The 16,883-nt window shown below is 46.4% G+C and overlaps 1 protein-coding gene across 3 annotated transcripts in view; it reads left to right on the forward strand.

Moving 5' to 3' along the window:
- The first annotated feature begins 1,875 nt into the window (after nucleotides 1-1,875).
- Nucleotides 1,876-16,883, forward strand: part of Slc7a7 (solute carrier family 7 member 7) — a 43,173-nt gene continuing 28,165 nt past the window's right edge. Inside the window, exons 1-2 of one of the 3 annotated variants that reach the window (XM_057786052.1) lie at nucleotides 1,876-2,046; nucleotides 3,004-3,546. In XM_057786052.1, coding sequence (XP_057642035.1) covers nucleotides 3,048-3,546 — 499 coding nt within the window. In that variant the 5' untranslated portion in view covers nucleotides 1,876-2,046; nucleotides 3,004-3,047. Of the gene's footprint in view, nucleotides 2,047-2,326; nucleotides 2,346-2,759; nucleotides 2,919-3,003; nucleotides 3,547-16,883 lie in introns of those variants that run through there. The other 2 variants (XM_057786054.1, XM_057786053.1) reach the window with 2 other exon arrangements.

Here is a 16,883-nt window from a genome sequence, read left to right on the forward strand (position 1 = left end):
ATTTGGGTTTATACTCCATTGGTGCCAGTGTATTTTGATCCTAAAAGGCTGTGTGTTTCCCTGTGCTTTTAGTAGTGCGCACCCTAGATGTCACATCACTCCCCAAATGATCAAGACAGGAGCAGCCCGAAGGCAATGTCATGCTTTCTTTCCCCCACACCGCCGCCTAAGACCGCAGGGGCTTTCTTTTCAATCTGATCCCAGACTTCTCTAGGTAACTCATTAGGGGGCCCCCTGGAGTGGTTTCCTGTGACCAGCGACCAGCAGGGCCCACCGCTGGAAGTTGAGAAGATAGCATAGCTCTGTGATCTTTGCTGCCTCCCCTCTGCTTTGGTACCCCACAGAGTGTATGGTCCCTGCCTTATGGGGGTGCATACAGTTCAGTGAGACGATGCCCTGAAACACGCAGCAGCATGTCTGATCTGGGCAAGAACTCAAGCCCTGTTTTTCTGGAAAGCATAAAAAGCATTGAGGGATGCTGGGAGAAAAGAAGAATGTCTTCCGGGTGAATTTCAGACATATGCGGGGATGTCTTGTCAGAAACATGAGCTTTAAATTTTTTTAAATTTTATTTTTACATATATGGGTGTTTGGATTGCATATGTCTGGGTACCATGAGTGCACAGTGCTCACGGAGTCCAGAAGAAGGCATCAGAGCTGAAACTGAAGTTACAAGCCACCACTGGTCTTCTCAAGAAGGGCCAATGTTCTTAGCTGCTGAGCCATCTCTCCATCCTCCAGCATGGTCTATGGTTTATCTAAAAGTTTATCTAAAAGTTTTAACAGGCCGGAATGGGAAGGTGAGCCGTAGAGATTAATTTTCAGGATATTTTTGTAGAATAATCAAAAAGGGGTAGGAGGATAGAAGAAGGGACAGACAGTTCGGTGTCAAAAAAGACTCAATACCACATTTAAAGTAGATTCTAAAGACAGAATAAACTGTGGTCTTCAAAATGTGGAACCTGTTCTGTTGATCCTGGGCCTGCCTAGCATAGCTCATGAAACCTTATTTGCACACTTGTGTGTGGGTAGGTTAGCACTCTACCACTGAGTGACACTCCAGCCCTCCATAGATATGTATACACTTATTGATTCACTTATTGTTTGTTATTATTATTGAGACAGGGTTTCCCTGCATAGCCTTGATTGTCCTGGAACTCACTCTGTAGACCAGGCGTCCCTTGAACTCAGAGATTTGCCTCCCAAGTGTTGGGATTAAGGCATGCACCATCACCGCCCCTCATAGAAATTTTTGGATGTTCCAGAGGTTTCCCTAAGGACGAAAGAGCTCACTGGTGGGATGGAGTTGTACCCAGAAGTTTGATCTCATTTCTGAATCATATTTCTTTGGAAATAGCTTGAGGCGCAAGCTGTCATCCAGGGGGATGGCTTGAGCTTAGAGGTTGTTGCCCTTCTCCCCGCATGGGGAAGTGTACAGAGCTCTCTCTTAGGACGCCCACACAGGGCGTCTGAGCAGCTCTCACACTTCCTGTAATCTCAGCATATGAACAATGGGTTGCATTCTATAGCCCTTCCTGCCTTTTTTTGTTTGGGGTGAGAGAGAAGTGAGGTTTGGGTGGGACATGGAGGACCTGGAGGTCTGTGCCACTGCTCTCCCCTTGCTGACTTGCTGGACACTCCAGGATTGCAGAGAACACACCCAGTTGGCTGTCCCTTCCCTCTGGGCCTCCTGTCCTGGGGCAGAGCTGACAAAGGAGACTCCTGAGCGAGCACCTTCTTATCACAGAAAGTGCTGAGCCAAGAGCTCCAAGCTGCCCCTTTCGCAGATGTGAAAGGGCCTGTGAACCTTGGACCCAGATGGTTGCTTAACAATCCTCTCCCTTTCCCTCACCCCTTCCTTTTCTAGCCCTCTCACCTCCTCCTCCCTTCTTGACCTGACTTAAATCCGGGAGGCATTTGTCTAGGCTTCCCTTTGACTGCTGGAGGAAGGAGGAGCAGGCCAGACCACTGTTCTTGGAGGGTGCACGCCTCTTTGCCTGCTGCTGACCATTGCTGTGGGAACCCACTTCTATCCAGAGCCAGGGAGTGAGTGTGCCCCACCCTGTCCCCTTGCTAACCCTTCTCTGCTGTTCTGCATGTCTCGTCACTTCCTCAAGCTCCAGCGCCTCTTGCTCTAGTGTTTCCCCATTTGTCTGACTAAGCTTTCCTAGTTTGTGCAGCTGTCTCTAACTCTGTGTTTCCAGACATCTGCTGCCCAGCCTTAGCTCTTTTCCTTGGTTTTGGCTGGTATGTCTCCAGCAGTTCTGTGGTGGGTGGGCGGCCACCACCCACTGCCTCCAGTCACCTCTGGGTCCTACTGTGTATTTGGATCACTCTTCTGAAAGGTCGTTCCTACTTTTTGGCTGGTGTGGATGCAAGCGATTGGGTGGCAGGGACCTGGGATGGTAGAGGCTGGGACAGGTATCTGGAAAAGGAAAAGCAACATAAAGAGAATTGCCTGTCTTTTTTCAGGATGGGTGGGGCTGCTTGGGCTTTGCCAATATTGAAGATGCCAGCTGACCATTTGCTAATGGATGTTCCCAAGTAGGGAAGTGGCCATGCGTCCCTTTGAAAGCTTCAGACACACAGGATTCAGGGGAGCTAGCAGTCTATCAGCAAAAAGAGGATCCAGCAAATTAGTCTCTTGCAGGGCTGGTTCCTCCTTCAGGCATCTACTCAGCATAGTGACATTTGAAAGTGAAATCGGAGGGAAGGCAGACTTCTTTGGGGGTGGTGGGAGTGGGGAGGCAGAAAAAGGTTCAAACCACTGTGGTTATACGGAGAGCTACTCAACTGCCTCCTGCCTGGCCCGTGTCACAAGAGACTCGGGATTGAGAGACCGGGATGCTTTTCTTCTGGGGGAAAAGTCCAGTTGGGGTCATTTTGACAAGGCTTGAGGGAAGTCGGAAGTGAGAAAGGTCTCTGAAGTGGTGGGTGCTGACCCTGCAGCGTGGGAGGGAGAGATGCTGTGCGGTTGCCAACCCTGCCTTCTTTCTTCCTTAGAGGGCAATGCAAGCAAGCTGGTGAAGGCCTTCCTCCTCTCCACCATGGTCGACACTACCAAGTATGAAGCGGCTGCCCAGCACGAGGCAGATTCCTCTGCTCTGGAAGATGGGGCCAGCCCAGTGGCCGAGCAGGTAAAACTGAAGAAGGAGATCTCACTACTTAACGGCGTGTCCCTGATAGTGGGGAACATGATTGGCTCCGGCATCTTTGTCTCCCCCAAGGGTGTACTCATGTACAGTGCCTCTTTTGGCCTCTCGTTGGTCATCTGGGCCGTTGGGGGCATTTTCTCCGTCTTTGGGGCCCTTTGTTATGCCGAACTGGGTACCACCATTAAGAAATCTGGGGCCAGTTACGCTTATATCCTGGAGGCCTTCGGAGGATTTCTTGCCTTCATCCGCCTCTGGACTTCTCTGCTCATCATCGAACCCACCAGCCAGGCCGTCATTGCCATCACCTTTGCCAACTACATGGTGCAGCCCCTCTTCCCGAGCTGTGCTGCTCCCTATGCTGCTGCCCGCCTGCTGGCTGCTGCCTGTATCTGTAAGTAGAGATGGGGCAGGAATGGGGATATGGAGGACTGGGCAGAAGTGGAGGTGTGAGCCCAATCAAGAAGAAGGAGTTGGGGAATGGATGCCTATGACAATTATTTTAATTGTAAAAATTAATGTATACTGTGAGGGTCTAGCTAAATAAGCCCTCAAAGGGAGGCTCTGAATTCAACAACCAGTACTACCCCTAAAAAGTTTTGTGTGAAAGTTCAATTCATCTTAGTTTAAGGGTTGGTGAGGTAGCCCAGTCAGTACAGAACTTGCCTCGCGTGCATGCGACTGTGGTTTTGATCCCCAGCACTGTGTAAACTGTGTGTGGTGGAACCTGTAGCCCCACCATCTGGGAGACAGAGGCCTCTACAGAGTCAGGAGTTCAAGGTCATTTCTTAGCAAGTTTGAAGCCAGCCTTGCAGACAAGAAACCCTGTCTCAAAAAGCAAACAAACTGTTTTTTTTTTTTTTTTTTAATGATGGAGCATACCTTTAATTCCAGAAGGCAGCTAGATAGCTTTCCAAGGCCAGCTCGGCCTACACAGTGAAACCCTGTCTCAAACAAGCAAGCAGAAAGTTTAATATAGTATTAAAAAGTAAAGGAAGAGCTGGGTGGTGATGCATGCCCTTAATCCCAGCACTAGGAAAGCAGAGGCAGGCCGAACTCGTTGAATTCCAGGTCAACCTGGTCTACAGAGCTAGTTCCAGGACAGTCAGTCAAAGTTACACAAAGAAATCCTGTCTCAGAAACAAAACAAACCTCCTCAACAAAACAAAACAACTTCCTCAACGCCCCCCACCCAAAAACCCAACCAACTAACCAACCAAGTAACCAAGCAAACAAGCAAGCAAACAAACAAACAAAAAGAAGAAGAAAGCAGGACACCTCTCCTTTCCCTAATTCTGATTGCTTGTCGCAATTGTTTTTATGTGCTCCTACTTGTTCCCCTTCAAGAACAGCTTTTTTTTTTTTTTAAATGAAGTAGGACAATACAATTGTACCTGTAATTCTTAGCCTTTATCAGATGACCTAGCTGCCAGTCCTGTTCCTGGCCTTGTATGCCACTTCCAGTTTCCCGGATTTGCAGGCGGTCATGGGTAATGGTGTACTGCAATAGTTACCCACTTAGTTTATGCACTTTTCCTTCCTCTCCTCCTACTCCTCTTTCTGAGACAGGGCCTTGCTGTGCAACACACATTGACCTTGAACTCACCATGCCACTCAGTCTGACCAGGAATTTGGGATCTTCATGGGTTGTAGGCCTGTGCCACTGTGCCTGCTTATATGTATATTGGCACATAGTAGCGGTATGTATTATGGGAAGCAGTATGGCATCTTATGCTTTTGGCTATGAGCCTAGCCTGGGGCCAAGGCATCTCTCCAGCCCCAGTTGTGGCTTGTAGTCTGTGTGCACAGCGTGGATGATCAGCCGGGTAGCTGGCGTTTCTGCATCTCATCGTGCGTCATCACGCTCAGCTGTTCTGAAACATTCAGCAAACTGTTGTCAGCCGCCGGCTGACCGCTGTAGGACCTTAGAAGTTATTCGTCTTCTCCAGTTCACCCGTGCTATCTGTCTTCCTACCCCTGGGTTCTGGGAATCCTCCTCTTCCTCTTATTTTTTTTTTCTCCAATGTTCTATTATTCTTTCTATTTTTTAAAGTTAAGACAGGGTCTCACTGTGTGGCCATTTCTGGTCTGGAACTTGCTGTGTGGACTAGGCTGGCTCCAAACCTGCGTCTGTCTCCCAAGTTTCACTTATGTTCCAGATTGCTCTAGCTATTACGCCTCCCCCTCCCCCCCAAGAATTTTGTGATTTAAAATAAAGCTGTGTGCACAAGCAGAGCCCAGAGGGAGATGTCAGGTATTCTGAGCTCTTCCCGTCTACCGTACTCCACTGACTCCACTGAGATGCACCGAGACAGGGTGACTTTCTGAACCTGAAGCTGGTGGCCAGTAAGCCCAGTGATGCTTCTGTGTCTGCCACTGACAGTGTGGCCATGCCCAGATTTGTGTGTGGGTTCTGAGGGTTTGAACTCAGGTCTTTATTTCCCTATGGTTGTGATTGTTTTTCTCCTTCTGTGAGGAACGTCATTGTGTACTCTGCACTGATACTGTCGGTTGTTTGGGTAATACGGACATTTTAGTGCCGTTCTTCAGTCTGTGAACATCTTTCTTTTTTAACAAGGCCCCTTAATGTAGCCCTATCTATCTGGGAACTCTTTGTAGACCAGGCTGGCCTCACACTCACAGAGATCAACTTGCCTTTGTGTTCAAGTGCTAGGATCAAAGGATCAAGACCCCACCATGCCTGGCTCCTCTTGTGTAGGTGTGTGTGTATTCTCTTTAGCTTTAAGCGTTTGTTGTTTTGTGACTTTTATTGTAGAAATCATGAATTTCCTTGTTTACATTTATTTCAGGGACCTTATTTGTGGCAGCTATTGTGAACGGGAATGGGTCTTGATTTGTCTTCCAGCAATTTCAGTATTGGTGTATAAAAGAGCTAATTATTTTTAAAATGCTGGTTTTATATTTTGCAACCTTACCGAACTTGTCAGTTCCAACAGTTTTTGGCTGGAGTCCTGAGTTTTCCTATGTATGGCCTAGTGTCGTGTGCAAACAGGCGCAGCTTGACTTCCTCTACCCTGTTTCTGTGCTCCTCATTCCTTCACTTACCTAACTTCTGTGACCTTACTTCTCCCTCTGCACTCCGTGAGAGCCCGCAGGCATGGTGGTGCGCGCCTGTAAGATCAGTTCAAAGTCGTCCATGTTTTCAAGATGAGGTCTGACTACGTAGTTGAGCCTGGCCTCAGTTTGCTTTGTGCCCTAGGCTGCAAGCACTGTAATACGTGTATTTATTGTGTGTGTGTGTTTGTGTGGTGTGTGTGTGTAGTGTGTGTGTTGTGTGTGTGTGTAGTGTGTATGTGGTGTTTGTGTGGTGTGTATGTGTGTGTGTGGTGTGTGTGGGTGGTGTTTGTGTGTTCACCTTCACATGTGATGTGGGTGTGTCTGTGACACAGTTTGTAAGTAGGGTCAGAGGACAAATCAGGTATTGGTCTTTGCCATCTGCTTGAGAAAAATATGCCTTTAAAAGTATGATTTTTCTGATAATTCCATACATTTATATAACACATTTGGGTCATTTTCACTTTCTGCTGCCCTCTCTCCTCCCCTCTCCCTCTTATGAACCATGTCTTTCTCAGCAAGTCTCCTTCCCACTTCACATCCTTTTTGTTTGTTTATTTGTGACCTGCTGAGTTTTACTTGCACGAGCATTCGAGCATTCGTGGGGAGTTATTTACTGGTGCTTGGGCGAGACCACTGAAGAAAGTAACGAGCTCCTCCTCCTCCATCGATTTTAGCGCCCAGTGCGACCCGCGCCGGCCCCGATTCTGATGCCGTGTGGACTGACTCACCTTGAGCAGCTCTTGCTGGAGTTCATGAGTGCAGTGACATTTCACAGCACCCCCCATCCTCCAGATCTTCCATTTTTCCCCACCCTCTCTACTGAGACGTTCCTTCAGCCTTGGAGCAGGTGACATAGATGTCCTATTTGGGCTGAGCACTCAGAGCCACTTGTCCTATGGACATTGACCAGCGGGGAGCCTCTGCATCAATCATTGTCCAGAGCAAAAGAAGCTTCTCTGACCAAGGTTGAGAGCGGCACTAATCTGCACGTATGCATATTAATATCTGGAAGGCAGCTGGCTACCGTGTCGTTCAGCAACCCCGCAGTAGCAGGTTTGCCCTAAGGCCTCCGACCTCCTGTCCCATGGGCTTTAGACAAGGGTTACAGTACCAGGCGCGAATTCCCTCCCTCCAGTAAAGCCGGCCTCAAATCCAATCACAAAGTGGTTGGTTAACCACACAACAGTCACATCCCCTGTTGTGCCAGAGGGACAGCTTGCCTGGTAGGTGGGCTTTGTAGCAGGCACGGTTCTCAGCTGGGTAAGATCACTGAGGACTTTTTCTTCCCCAGCAGTGGATATGGCACCTTCTGGCACTATGAAAGCTACCCAGGGGTGAGGAAACTTGCAACTCTGTTCTAGCCCGGTGTCTCTCACTATGCAGCCTTGGCTGGCCTAAATAACACGTGTCCCCCCCCCCCCCCCCCCCCCCCCCGGTGTATGAGTCGGGGGAGTGTTGGAGGTCAAGGATAAACCTTGGGTTTCATTTTTCAGGAGCTATTCACCTTTCTGTTTTTTTTTTTTTTTTTTTTTTGCCTTATTTAATTTTATTTTGTGTGAATGACTGTTCTATTCGCATATGCATATGTGTTCCATGAGCATGCCTGGTGCCTGAGGAGGCCAGAAGAAGGTGTCAGATTCCCTGCAACTGGAGTGACAGGCAGTTGTGAGCCATGTGGATGCTGGGAATGGAACCTGGGCCCTCTGAAATGGCAGCCAGTCTAACCTCTGAGCCATCTCTCCTGCCCTTGTTTTATGAGACGGAAGCTTACCAGGTAGGTTAGGCTGGCTGGCCAGGGGGCTCCAGGGGCTATTTTCTCTCAGCTTTCCAGTGCAGGGACTACAAGTGTTTACCACCACAACCTCCTTTGCTTTTTTGTTCTTTTGGATGTTTTTACCTTTATGCGTATGAGTGTTTTGCTTGCATGTGTATAAGTGCACCATGTGTGTTGTGCCCAATGAGGCCAGAAGGCAGAGTCAGATCCCCTGAAACTGGAGTTATAGGCAGTTGTAAACCACCTTGTGGGTGCTGGGACTGAATCTGGGTCTTCTCTGAGAGCAGCAAGTGCTCTCACAAATTGTTGAGCCATCTCTCCAGCCCCACACCAGTTTTTTTCTTAGTGTAGGTGCTAGATATCAAATTTTACTAACGGAGCTCTTTCCTACTCTGTGCTCTGCTCCTGAGCTATATTGTCATCTCCTCATCACCGACTCGGAGGATTTTTTTTGCATTGACCATTTTTTCCCCATGATATTTATTGAGCTCGACATTTTTCTCTGCTCCCCTCCCTGCCTCTCCCCTCCCCCTTCAGACATCCCCCAAGGTCCCCATGCTCCCAATTAACTCAGGAGATCTTGTCTTTTTATACTTTCTACTTCCCATGTAGATTGTATCTATGTAAGTCTCTCTTAGTGTCCGTATTGTTGTCTGAGTTCTCTGGGATTGTGGTTTGTAGGCTGGTTTTCTTTGCTTTATGTTTAAAAACCACCTATGAGTGAGTACATATGATAATTGTCTTTCTGTGTCTGGGTTACCTTATTCAAAATAATGTTTTCTAGCTCCATCCATTTTCCTGCAAAATTCAATCTGTCGTTATTTTTTTCTGTTGTGTAGTACTCCATTGTGTAAATGTACCACATTTTTCTTATCCATTCTTCGATCGAGGGGCATTTAGGTTGTTTTCAGGTTCTGGCTATGACAAACAATGCTGCTATGGACTTAGTTGAGCACCTGTCCCTGTGGCATGATTGAGCATCCTTTGGATATATATCCAAAAGTGGTATTACTGGGTCTTGAGGAAGGTTGTTTCCTAATATTCTGAGAAATTGCCTTAATGATATCCAAAGGGGCCGTACCAGCTTGCACTCCCACCAGCAATGCAGGAGTGTTCCCTTCACCTCACAGCCTCTCCAGCATAAGTTATCATCAGTGTTTTTGATCTTGGCCATTCTTACAGGTATAAGATGGAATCTCGACTCTGAGGATTTTTATTATAAAATAATGTTGACTTCTGCATCGATTGAATGGTTAATATATTTTTAATCCTTCACTTTATTAATGTGATTGATATATCAGATATACTGATTTGTATAGCTTTTAAAATATTTTACATTTGTTTATTTTGTATGTGTGCATGTGTATATGTATGCTGGTAAGCTTTTGTCCTGAGGGTCCTGGGGATGGAAGTCAGGTCGTCAGACTTAGCAGTAAGTGCCTTTACCTACTAAGTCATCTCTCCCTGCCCTCTTCTATTTTGCTACTGGGAACTGGACTAGGGGCTTTGTGCATGCTGAATGAGTGCTCTGCCACCAAGCTGTATCCCCAGACTGACTGTATACTGTATATATTAAAACATTTTGCATCCCTGTATATTTCCCTTTGATATTGTCTATAATCTTTAAAATTTTAATTTGAGACAAGGTTTCACTGTATAGTCCTTACTGGACTGGGACTTGGAATGTAGCTCAGATTGGCCTTGAACTCACAGAGGTCAATCAGCCTCTGTCTCCTGAGTGCTGGAATTGAAGGTGTTTATTACTGCATCTGACTTTTTTTATTTTTTAAAATTTTAAATTTTTTTGACATATCAGAGGCTGTGCAGTCACAAATGGCCTTGAGCTGCTGATACTTTTGCTCCTGCCTTACCCTCTTGAGTACAGGGATTACAGGCATGCACCACCATATTTGTGGGCTGAGTGAGTGGTTCGGCACTTGAATGTTTGTTTGGGTAGCATTTGTGAGAGGCTGGATTCAGTCCTTGGTACTGAAGTCTCCTTCAAACAAATAGCGACAAAACCAGCTGGCGATGGTCTGGGGGGCAGCTCAGTGGTGGGACACTTGCTTAGTATGTTCTATCCCATGGCACTATTATCAGGGCCATGACCTGTGACCGGATAGGTCAATGACCTTGGGGTGCCCCTACTATTATTGTTCCGCCAGATGGAATAGCCTTGAACTGACTCCTGAGGACTTACTGCAGATTAACAAATCACATCAGCTCCTTTTCTGTTGTGTTGTCAAGACACTGTGACCGAGGCAAGATATAAATGAAAGTATTGCATTGGACTTATGATTTCAGAGAATTGCCGTCCATGATGGCCAAGCAAAGGCATTGTGGCAGGAACACCTGAGAGCTCACATCTTGATCTGAAAGCAAAGAAATAATTTTATGGCTGGGGGTCACGACAACATGAGGAATTGTATTTAAGGGTCGCAGCATAAGGAAGGTTGAGAACTGCTGCCCTCGTCCCTTGCTTCTAGCTCCTGTTTCAGCCTGGGTGAGCCTAGGACCTTGGAGATTGCTCTGATCCCCAGCTGTGGAGTGTAGACATTCTGTCCGTTTATGCAGCAGCAGCGGCGTACAGCCCAGCGTGTGCGGGAGTTTTACGCAGTGCAACAGTTCCCTGGGCTGACCTCTGTAGCACAATTAGCAAAACCCCAACTCTTATTTTCTCTTCTCTTCTGCTTTCTTCATTTCTCTCTTTTCCCAGCTTCTTCCATTCCCCTGCTTTACAACCGAGAATTTCTTGCGATTTACACACCCATGTTTGTGGCTGACACTGATCTCTGCGTGGGGATGTTTGTCCTGCAAGGCAAATGTTTGGAAGGCCAGCAGGCACTCTTGGGGAAGGAAGCCTTTCCCCGAGGTCTCAGATGTGACCTGTGGTTTCTCTTGTGTCGCTTTTGTGTGATCTGGTAGGTCACTGACTGATGAAACCCCTTTCAATATTTGTTGGTCTCGGGCTCCTCGAATGTGGTATGAAGTACTGTGGCTTGTGTAGAGAGGGTTATTCTCGTAAGTGATATTTTTAAGGTGACTGCATCACTGTAAGCACCAGGCCGCTATTATTTTTAACCACTTTTGCTGACATCTCCTTAAAACCAGTGGTGCATTTGCTTGCCTTTGTAATTTGACATTTCTTTTGATGACTCAGGGCTATTATTGCACAGCCTCCCCACTCTTCCCTCCCTTACTTTCAAGACAGGATCTTGCTAAATAACAAAGGGTGATCCTAAATACATCTCAATTTTTTTTCCCTGAAACTGTGAGGTCTTCTTAGGCCCCTTGATGGGGAAGAACATTTGCTTCCTTAGTGGCTACTGACTGCTGGCTTGACTTTAGTCCTCTGGGTTTTAGTCTCTCCTGTTTGTGCCATCTGTGACAGCTGCCTGTCATTCCTTGATTTTGGCATTATGCCCACCTACATCTGTCACTCCATCTGTCAGTCACTCCCCTCTAATTTGCTGTTTCTAAATTAGGAATAGAAATGTACTCAAACCCTGTACACCCGCACGCACACACGCATGCACAAGAAAACATGCAAAGCAGCCACAGTTACGAAGAATCTTTGGACTTCCCCAGTGAGTAAAAGGCACGGGGTTTGCATGTGGGTTCAGGGCGTGCTTTTAAGACTACCCTGTAGAGTGAAGAGTGTGCTCCATGTGTGTTTGAGGCTGAGCTTCACGGTATAAGGGGAAGTTACTTTACCTCTGGTATAAGGTAAGAAGGAACTAAGAGTCAGGGAATCCAGCTGCTGTGACTTCACTACTCCACACACAGAGTCAGGATGACTACTTGAGCCCATGGATTCCTGATAACATAGTTCAGAAATTTGGTGAAAAACAGCTGGTCATGTGGCACCTGTCTCCCAGTTCAACATTTGAAAGGTAAGAGTGGATGTTTCATGAGTTCCAGGTCAGCCCAGACTACATAACAAGACCCTGTCTCAAAACCAAACAAACCAAAAACAAAACCAAACCAACCAAACAAACAAGCAAAAAACCCAAAACAAACAGGGTGTGCCTTTAATCTCAGCACTCTGGAGGCTCTTGCAGGTGAACTGTGAGTTCGAGGCCAGTCTGGTCAGTGAGTTCTAAGCCAACCAAGGGTACACAGTGAGTGATATTTTGTCTCTAAACAAACAAAAGCAGAACCCATCTGTAAGAAAGATTCAATGAAAGCCATACATTGAACTCAACTGTAAGGTATTGATTTTTATTATGATTGAAGCTACTGTCAGGTATTTGTAGGTGTTGACTTTTCTTGCAGTTTGGTCCCATCCATGAGATACTACATAGGTAGCGTTATGGTAAAAGTAAAATGTTGTGGATCCCCAAGTGGCTGCAGCAGGCAGCAGGCCATGAGACCATGCTGCAGGTCCCCTGATGTGGCAGGCAACGGGCAATGGGTCCTGAAACCATGCTGCAGGTCCCCGAAGTGGCAGTGGGCAGTGGGCCATGAGACCACACCAGAGGTCCCCAAAGTGGTAGCAGGCAGCAGGCAGAGGGTCCCAAGAGCAGCCAGTCCCAGGCAGGGAGCCGCGTAGTGGGTGAGAGACCTTGATGGGACACGAGGAGAGACATACCTCGTGGATGGGCATACCACGAGACCACACCACGGGTCTCTGAAGGCGGCTGGTCCTGGGCAGGGAGCCACGCAGCAGGCAAGAGACAGAGACATAAATAGGCATGCCATGCAGAGTGAGGTTGGATATTTATTTAGTGGATTATGGAAGGGAAAGGGGAGAAGGGGAGAAGAGGAGAGAGAAAGAGAGAGAGAGAGAGAGAGAGAGAGAGAGAGAGAGAGAGAGAGAGAGAGAAACAGGAGGAAGGGGAGAAGAGAGAGACAGAAACTGTCTCTTTGAGAGGGAGATGGAAAGGAAGGGACTCAGGCTAGAAACTGAAGATCACCTTGCCTTGGCAGATGGGGGGTGGGAGGAGTGGGCATGGCAGCTGGACTTCGTTCAGTGAGAGATAGAGATTGGGAAGATGGTTCAGAAGGGCAGAGGGTAAGAATTTACTGACATGATTCATGGTTTCAGTTCTTCAGTCACTGTTACATAAGCTCATAGTGCAAGTAAGTTGTTGAAGCCTTTTGTCAGAAGTTCCTGTCCTACCAACAGCTCTCAAATATTAATTACAAAATGCTCGGTTAATAGCTCAGGCTTATTACTAACTAGCTCTTACATTTAAATTAACCAATGTTTCTTTTTCTTTTCTTTTTTTAAAGATTTTATTTATTTATTATGTATACAACATTCTGCCTTCATGTATGCCCGCATGCCAGAAGAAGGTGCCAGATCTCATTACAGATGGTTGTGAGCCACCATGTGGTTGCTGGGAATTGAACTCAGGACCTCTGGAAGAGCAGCCAGTGCTCTTAACCACTGAGCCATCTCTCCAGCCCCTAACCAGTGTTTCTTATCTACCTTCTACCACATGGGTCATGGCTTGTTACTTTGTTTTCTACACATTCTGTGTCCTCTGTGTCTGCTGGTGTCTCCCTTGGCTTTGCCCTTCCTCATCCCAGCATCCTTAGCTTGGTTGCCCTGCCTATACTTCTTCTCTGGCTACTGGCCAGTCAGCATTTTATTAAACCAATTCAAGTAACAAATCTTCACAGTGTACAAAAGGACTATCCCCATAGCAGAGGCCCGGAAGGACATTTTGGTTAGCCTATGTGAGGACTCAAGCTAAATCTTCATGTGTAACACAAGAAAGACTTTAATATACAGCTCTCATCCATTCTCTTCTTCAGAAAGCATGATGAACGCATACTATGTGCTAGATACTTTATTTGGTATTGGGAAAGGATAATGGTGTCTATCCCTTTCCATCCAAGAACTCATATGGCAGGAGGAGACAGATGCTGTCATATAGCATGCCATGTATTGGAAGTGTGGTAGCAGGCGTGAGAGACGCCAGTAAGACAACTGTAGCTTTGCCTTTTGCTTTGAAATGGTTTCACTATGTAGCCCAGGCTGCTCTCCCGATTGCTGCTTATTACAAGTGTTTACCATTCCTGGCAGAACGTTCTGTGGGAGGAGAATTTAGGAAGACTTTTCAGAGAACAATCATGTTCAGTTCAGACACAAGTCTGAGCGCTACACAGCTTCTCAGAGGAAACCGCATTTGCAACTTGTGGAATGTTCAGAGAATCCTAGGTAGTTGGAATGTGGGCTGGCCAAGGAGATGGCCCAGGGTGAAGATGGTTCTGTCTGGTGCCTAATATGGGCTCAATCTCAGCTGTAAGGGAGCTGTTGGTTTCTTGAAGCCGGTAAAGTTAAAGGAGGTGGGAGGCACTGAATACAAATGCAGTTGGCTCCAAGGAGAACTCTGGTAGCTATGTGAAGAGTGTTTTTGGAAAGAATGTGAGGCAGAAGATGGGGAGAAAGGTTTAGGGCTAGAAACCTGAGTCCTGGGACTCAGAGTTCACTGACTGCTCTTCCGGAGGACCCAGGTTCAATTCCCAGCACCGGCATGGCAGCTAACTACAATCTGTAACTCTAAGATCTGGTAACCTCTTACAAGCATAGATTCAGGTGAAACACCAATGCACATAAAATAAAAGAAATAAAATTAAAAAAAAGAAAAGAAACCTGAGTCCCCATGGAGAGTACTGAGTGGTCTTAGGGACAGAGGTGCGGGGTTGGATAAACTGCTGTAATTTCTTTAATGAGATGGGAGCTCTCAGAACGAACAAGGGGCTTGAACGTGAACAGGTCAGCGTGGTGGGGACACCTGAGTAGAGGCTTCCGGGCTTGTGTTGGCTCCTACAGTTCTTCTGTCGACAACAGCAGGAGTGAGAAGCCCAGATCCACACTGCAGCTGCAGCCGCCTGAGAGCTCTTCGCAGAGTTCCACTCAGGTGAAGCCAGGACTCTCAGCTTCACCATGGAAAGTAATTCAGTATGGGTCAGTATGAAGCAAAGCTGGCGTTTCTTGTGTATACATACATACACATATACACACACATACACACATACATAGATATACACGCACATCTTGGTCTCTATTTCACTGAGACCCGGCTGCCTCTGTATCCTGAGTATTGAGATTAAAGATGTGACATCATGCTTGGAATAAAGAATTAAAAAAAATGTAGACCAGACTCAAACAAACTCATAAAGATGTACTTGCCTCAGTCTCTAGAGTTCTAGGATTAAAGGTATGTGTATTTGGTTCTTCACTATATAATAATAATATGTTTTTAAAGATTTATTTTCTTGCGGTGGTGGCGCACGCCTTTAATCCCAGCACTTGGGAGGCAGAGGCAGGCGGATCTCTGTGAGTTCGAGACCAGCCTGGTCTACAAGAGCTAGTTCCAGGACAGGCTCCAAAACCACAGAGAAACCCTGTCTTGAAAAACCAAAAAAAAAAAAAAAAAAAAGATTTATTTTCTTTTTAATTATGTGCATGTACGTTTACATATGTGGATAGGTACGTGTGCATGCAGGTACCCAAACAGGCCAAAGGCATTGGATCCTTGTGGACCTGGACTTATAGGTGGTTGTGAGGCACCTGAAGTGGTACTGGGCGTAACACTTAGGTCCCTCTAGTCCCTGAGTCCTCTCCCCAGCCTGAAAGTTGGAGTTTCTTTTCTTTTTAAAGATTTCATTCACTCCTTCATTCGTTTATTTATCTATTTGTGTGTGTCTATGTATATATGTGTGTGTGTAAATCTGTGTACACAGATGTGTGTGCAGGTACCAACAGAAACCAGAAGAAGGTGTCAGATACCTTGAAGTTGGAGTTCGAGGTGTTTGTGAGTCAACTGATATAGGTGCTGGGATCTGAACTCTGATCCTTATAAATTGAGCAGCAAGTGCCCTTAGCCAATTAGTCATCTCTCCTGTCTGTTTTGTATGTAAAGTGCACAACTTGCTTGCCTGGTACCCACAGAGTCAAGAAGATGACTTGAAAGTGGTTGAAGGTAGTTGTGGGCCTTCATGTGGGTGCTGGGAATCGAACCTGGGTCCTCTGCAAGAGCAGTCAGTGCTCTTAACGACTGAGCCATTGTTCCAGCCCCCTCCCCCCAAAGCTGGAGTTTCTAAAGAAAAGGTTTTAACACAGGTTTGAGCGTGACCCTTGCAGGGAGGGAGGGCTGCTCAGGAAAAGTGGTTATTTACCTAGATGTGGGCGGGCCTCTCCAGGAGAGTTTGCTCTTGGGCTCTCAACAGTATCCATTTATATAATTTGCATGGTTTCTGAAGTTACGTGGTTCAAAGAGTTGCCAAGAACTTCCCCCTCCTTTTTGGAAAATGAGATCATAGGGTGGTTCATGACTTACAAGGGAGTTAAGAAGTGTGTTTGGTTATAAACAAAGTCAATAATCTTTTTTTTTAAACAATTTATTTGTTTATTATGAATATAGTGTTGTGCCCACATGTTTGTCTACAGGCCAGAAGAGGGCACCAGATCTTATTACGGATAGGTGTGAGCTATCATGTGGTTGCTGGGAATTGAACTCAGGACCTCTAGAAGAGCAGCCAGTGCTCTTAACCACTGAGCCATCTCTCCAGCCCCAAAGTCAATAATCTTATTAGTGAGATCCTCAAAAAATGACAGGTTTGCATCTGGGTAAAGAAAGAAGTTAAATTAAAAGATTGTGTAAGCATGGTCCAGTTTTATTTTAACATTTGAATTATTTCTGTTTGGAAGGAATATTGTTCCTTTAGGTAATCTTTGTGGCCAATTTTCTCAGTCATGTCAAAATTCTCAACCTTCAGCTGCTGAGGGATCTCAGCCAGACTCTGGAGTGAGGGCTGCTTCAGTCTCTTTTCCCTTCATTCCCTCAGTCTTTTATCCTGTCTTATTTCTATATGCAATGCTTTATGGGTCACTATGACCCAGAGTTGGCTCATTTTCTGGGGAG

The sequence above is a fragment of the Chionomys nivalis genome, chromosome 12 (genome assembly GCF_950005125.1).
Source record: "Chionomys nivalis chromosome 12, mChiNiv1.1, whole genome shotgun sequence".
Classification (NCBI taxonomy): domain Eukaryota; kingdom Metazoa; phylum Chordata; class Mammalia; order Rodentia; family Cricetidae; genus Chionomys; species Chionomys nivalis.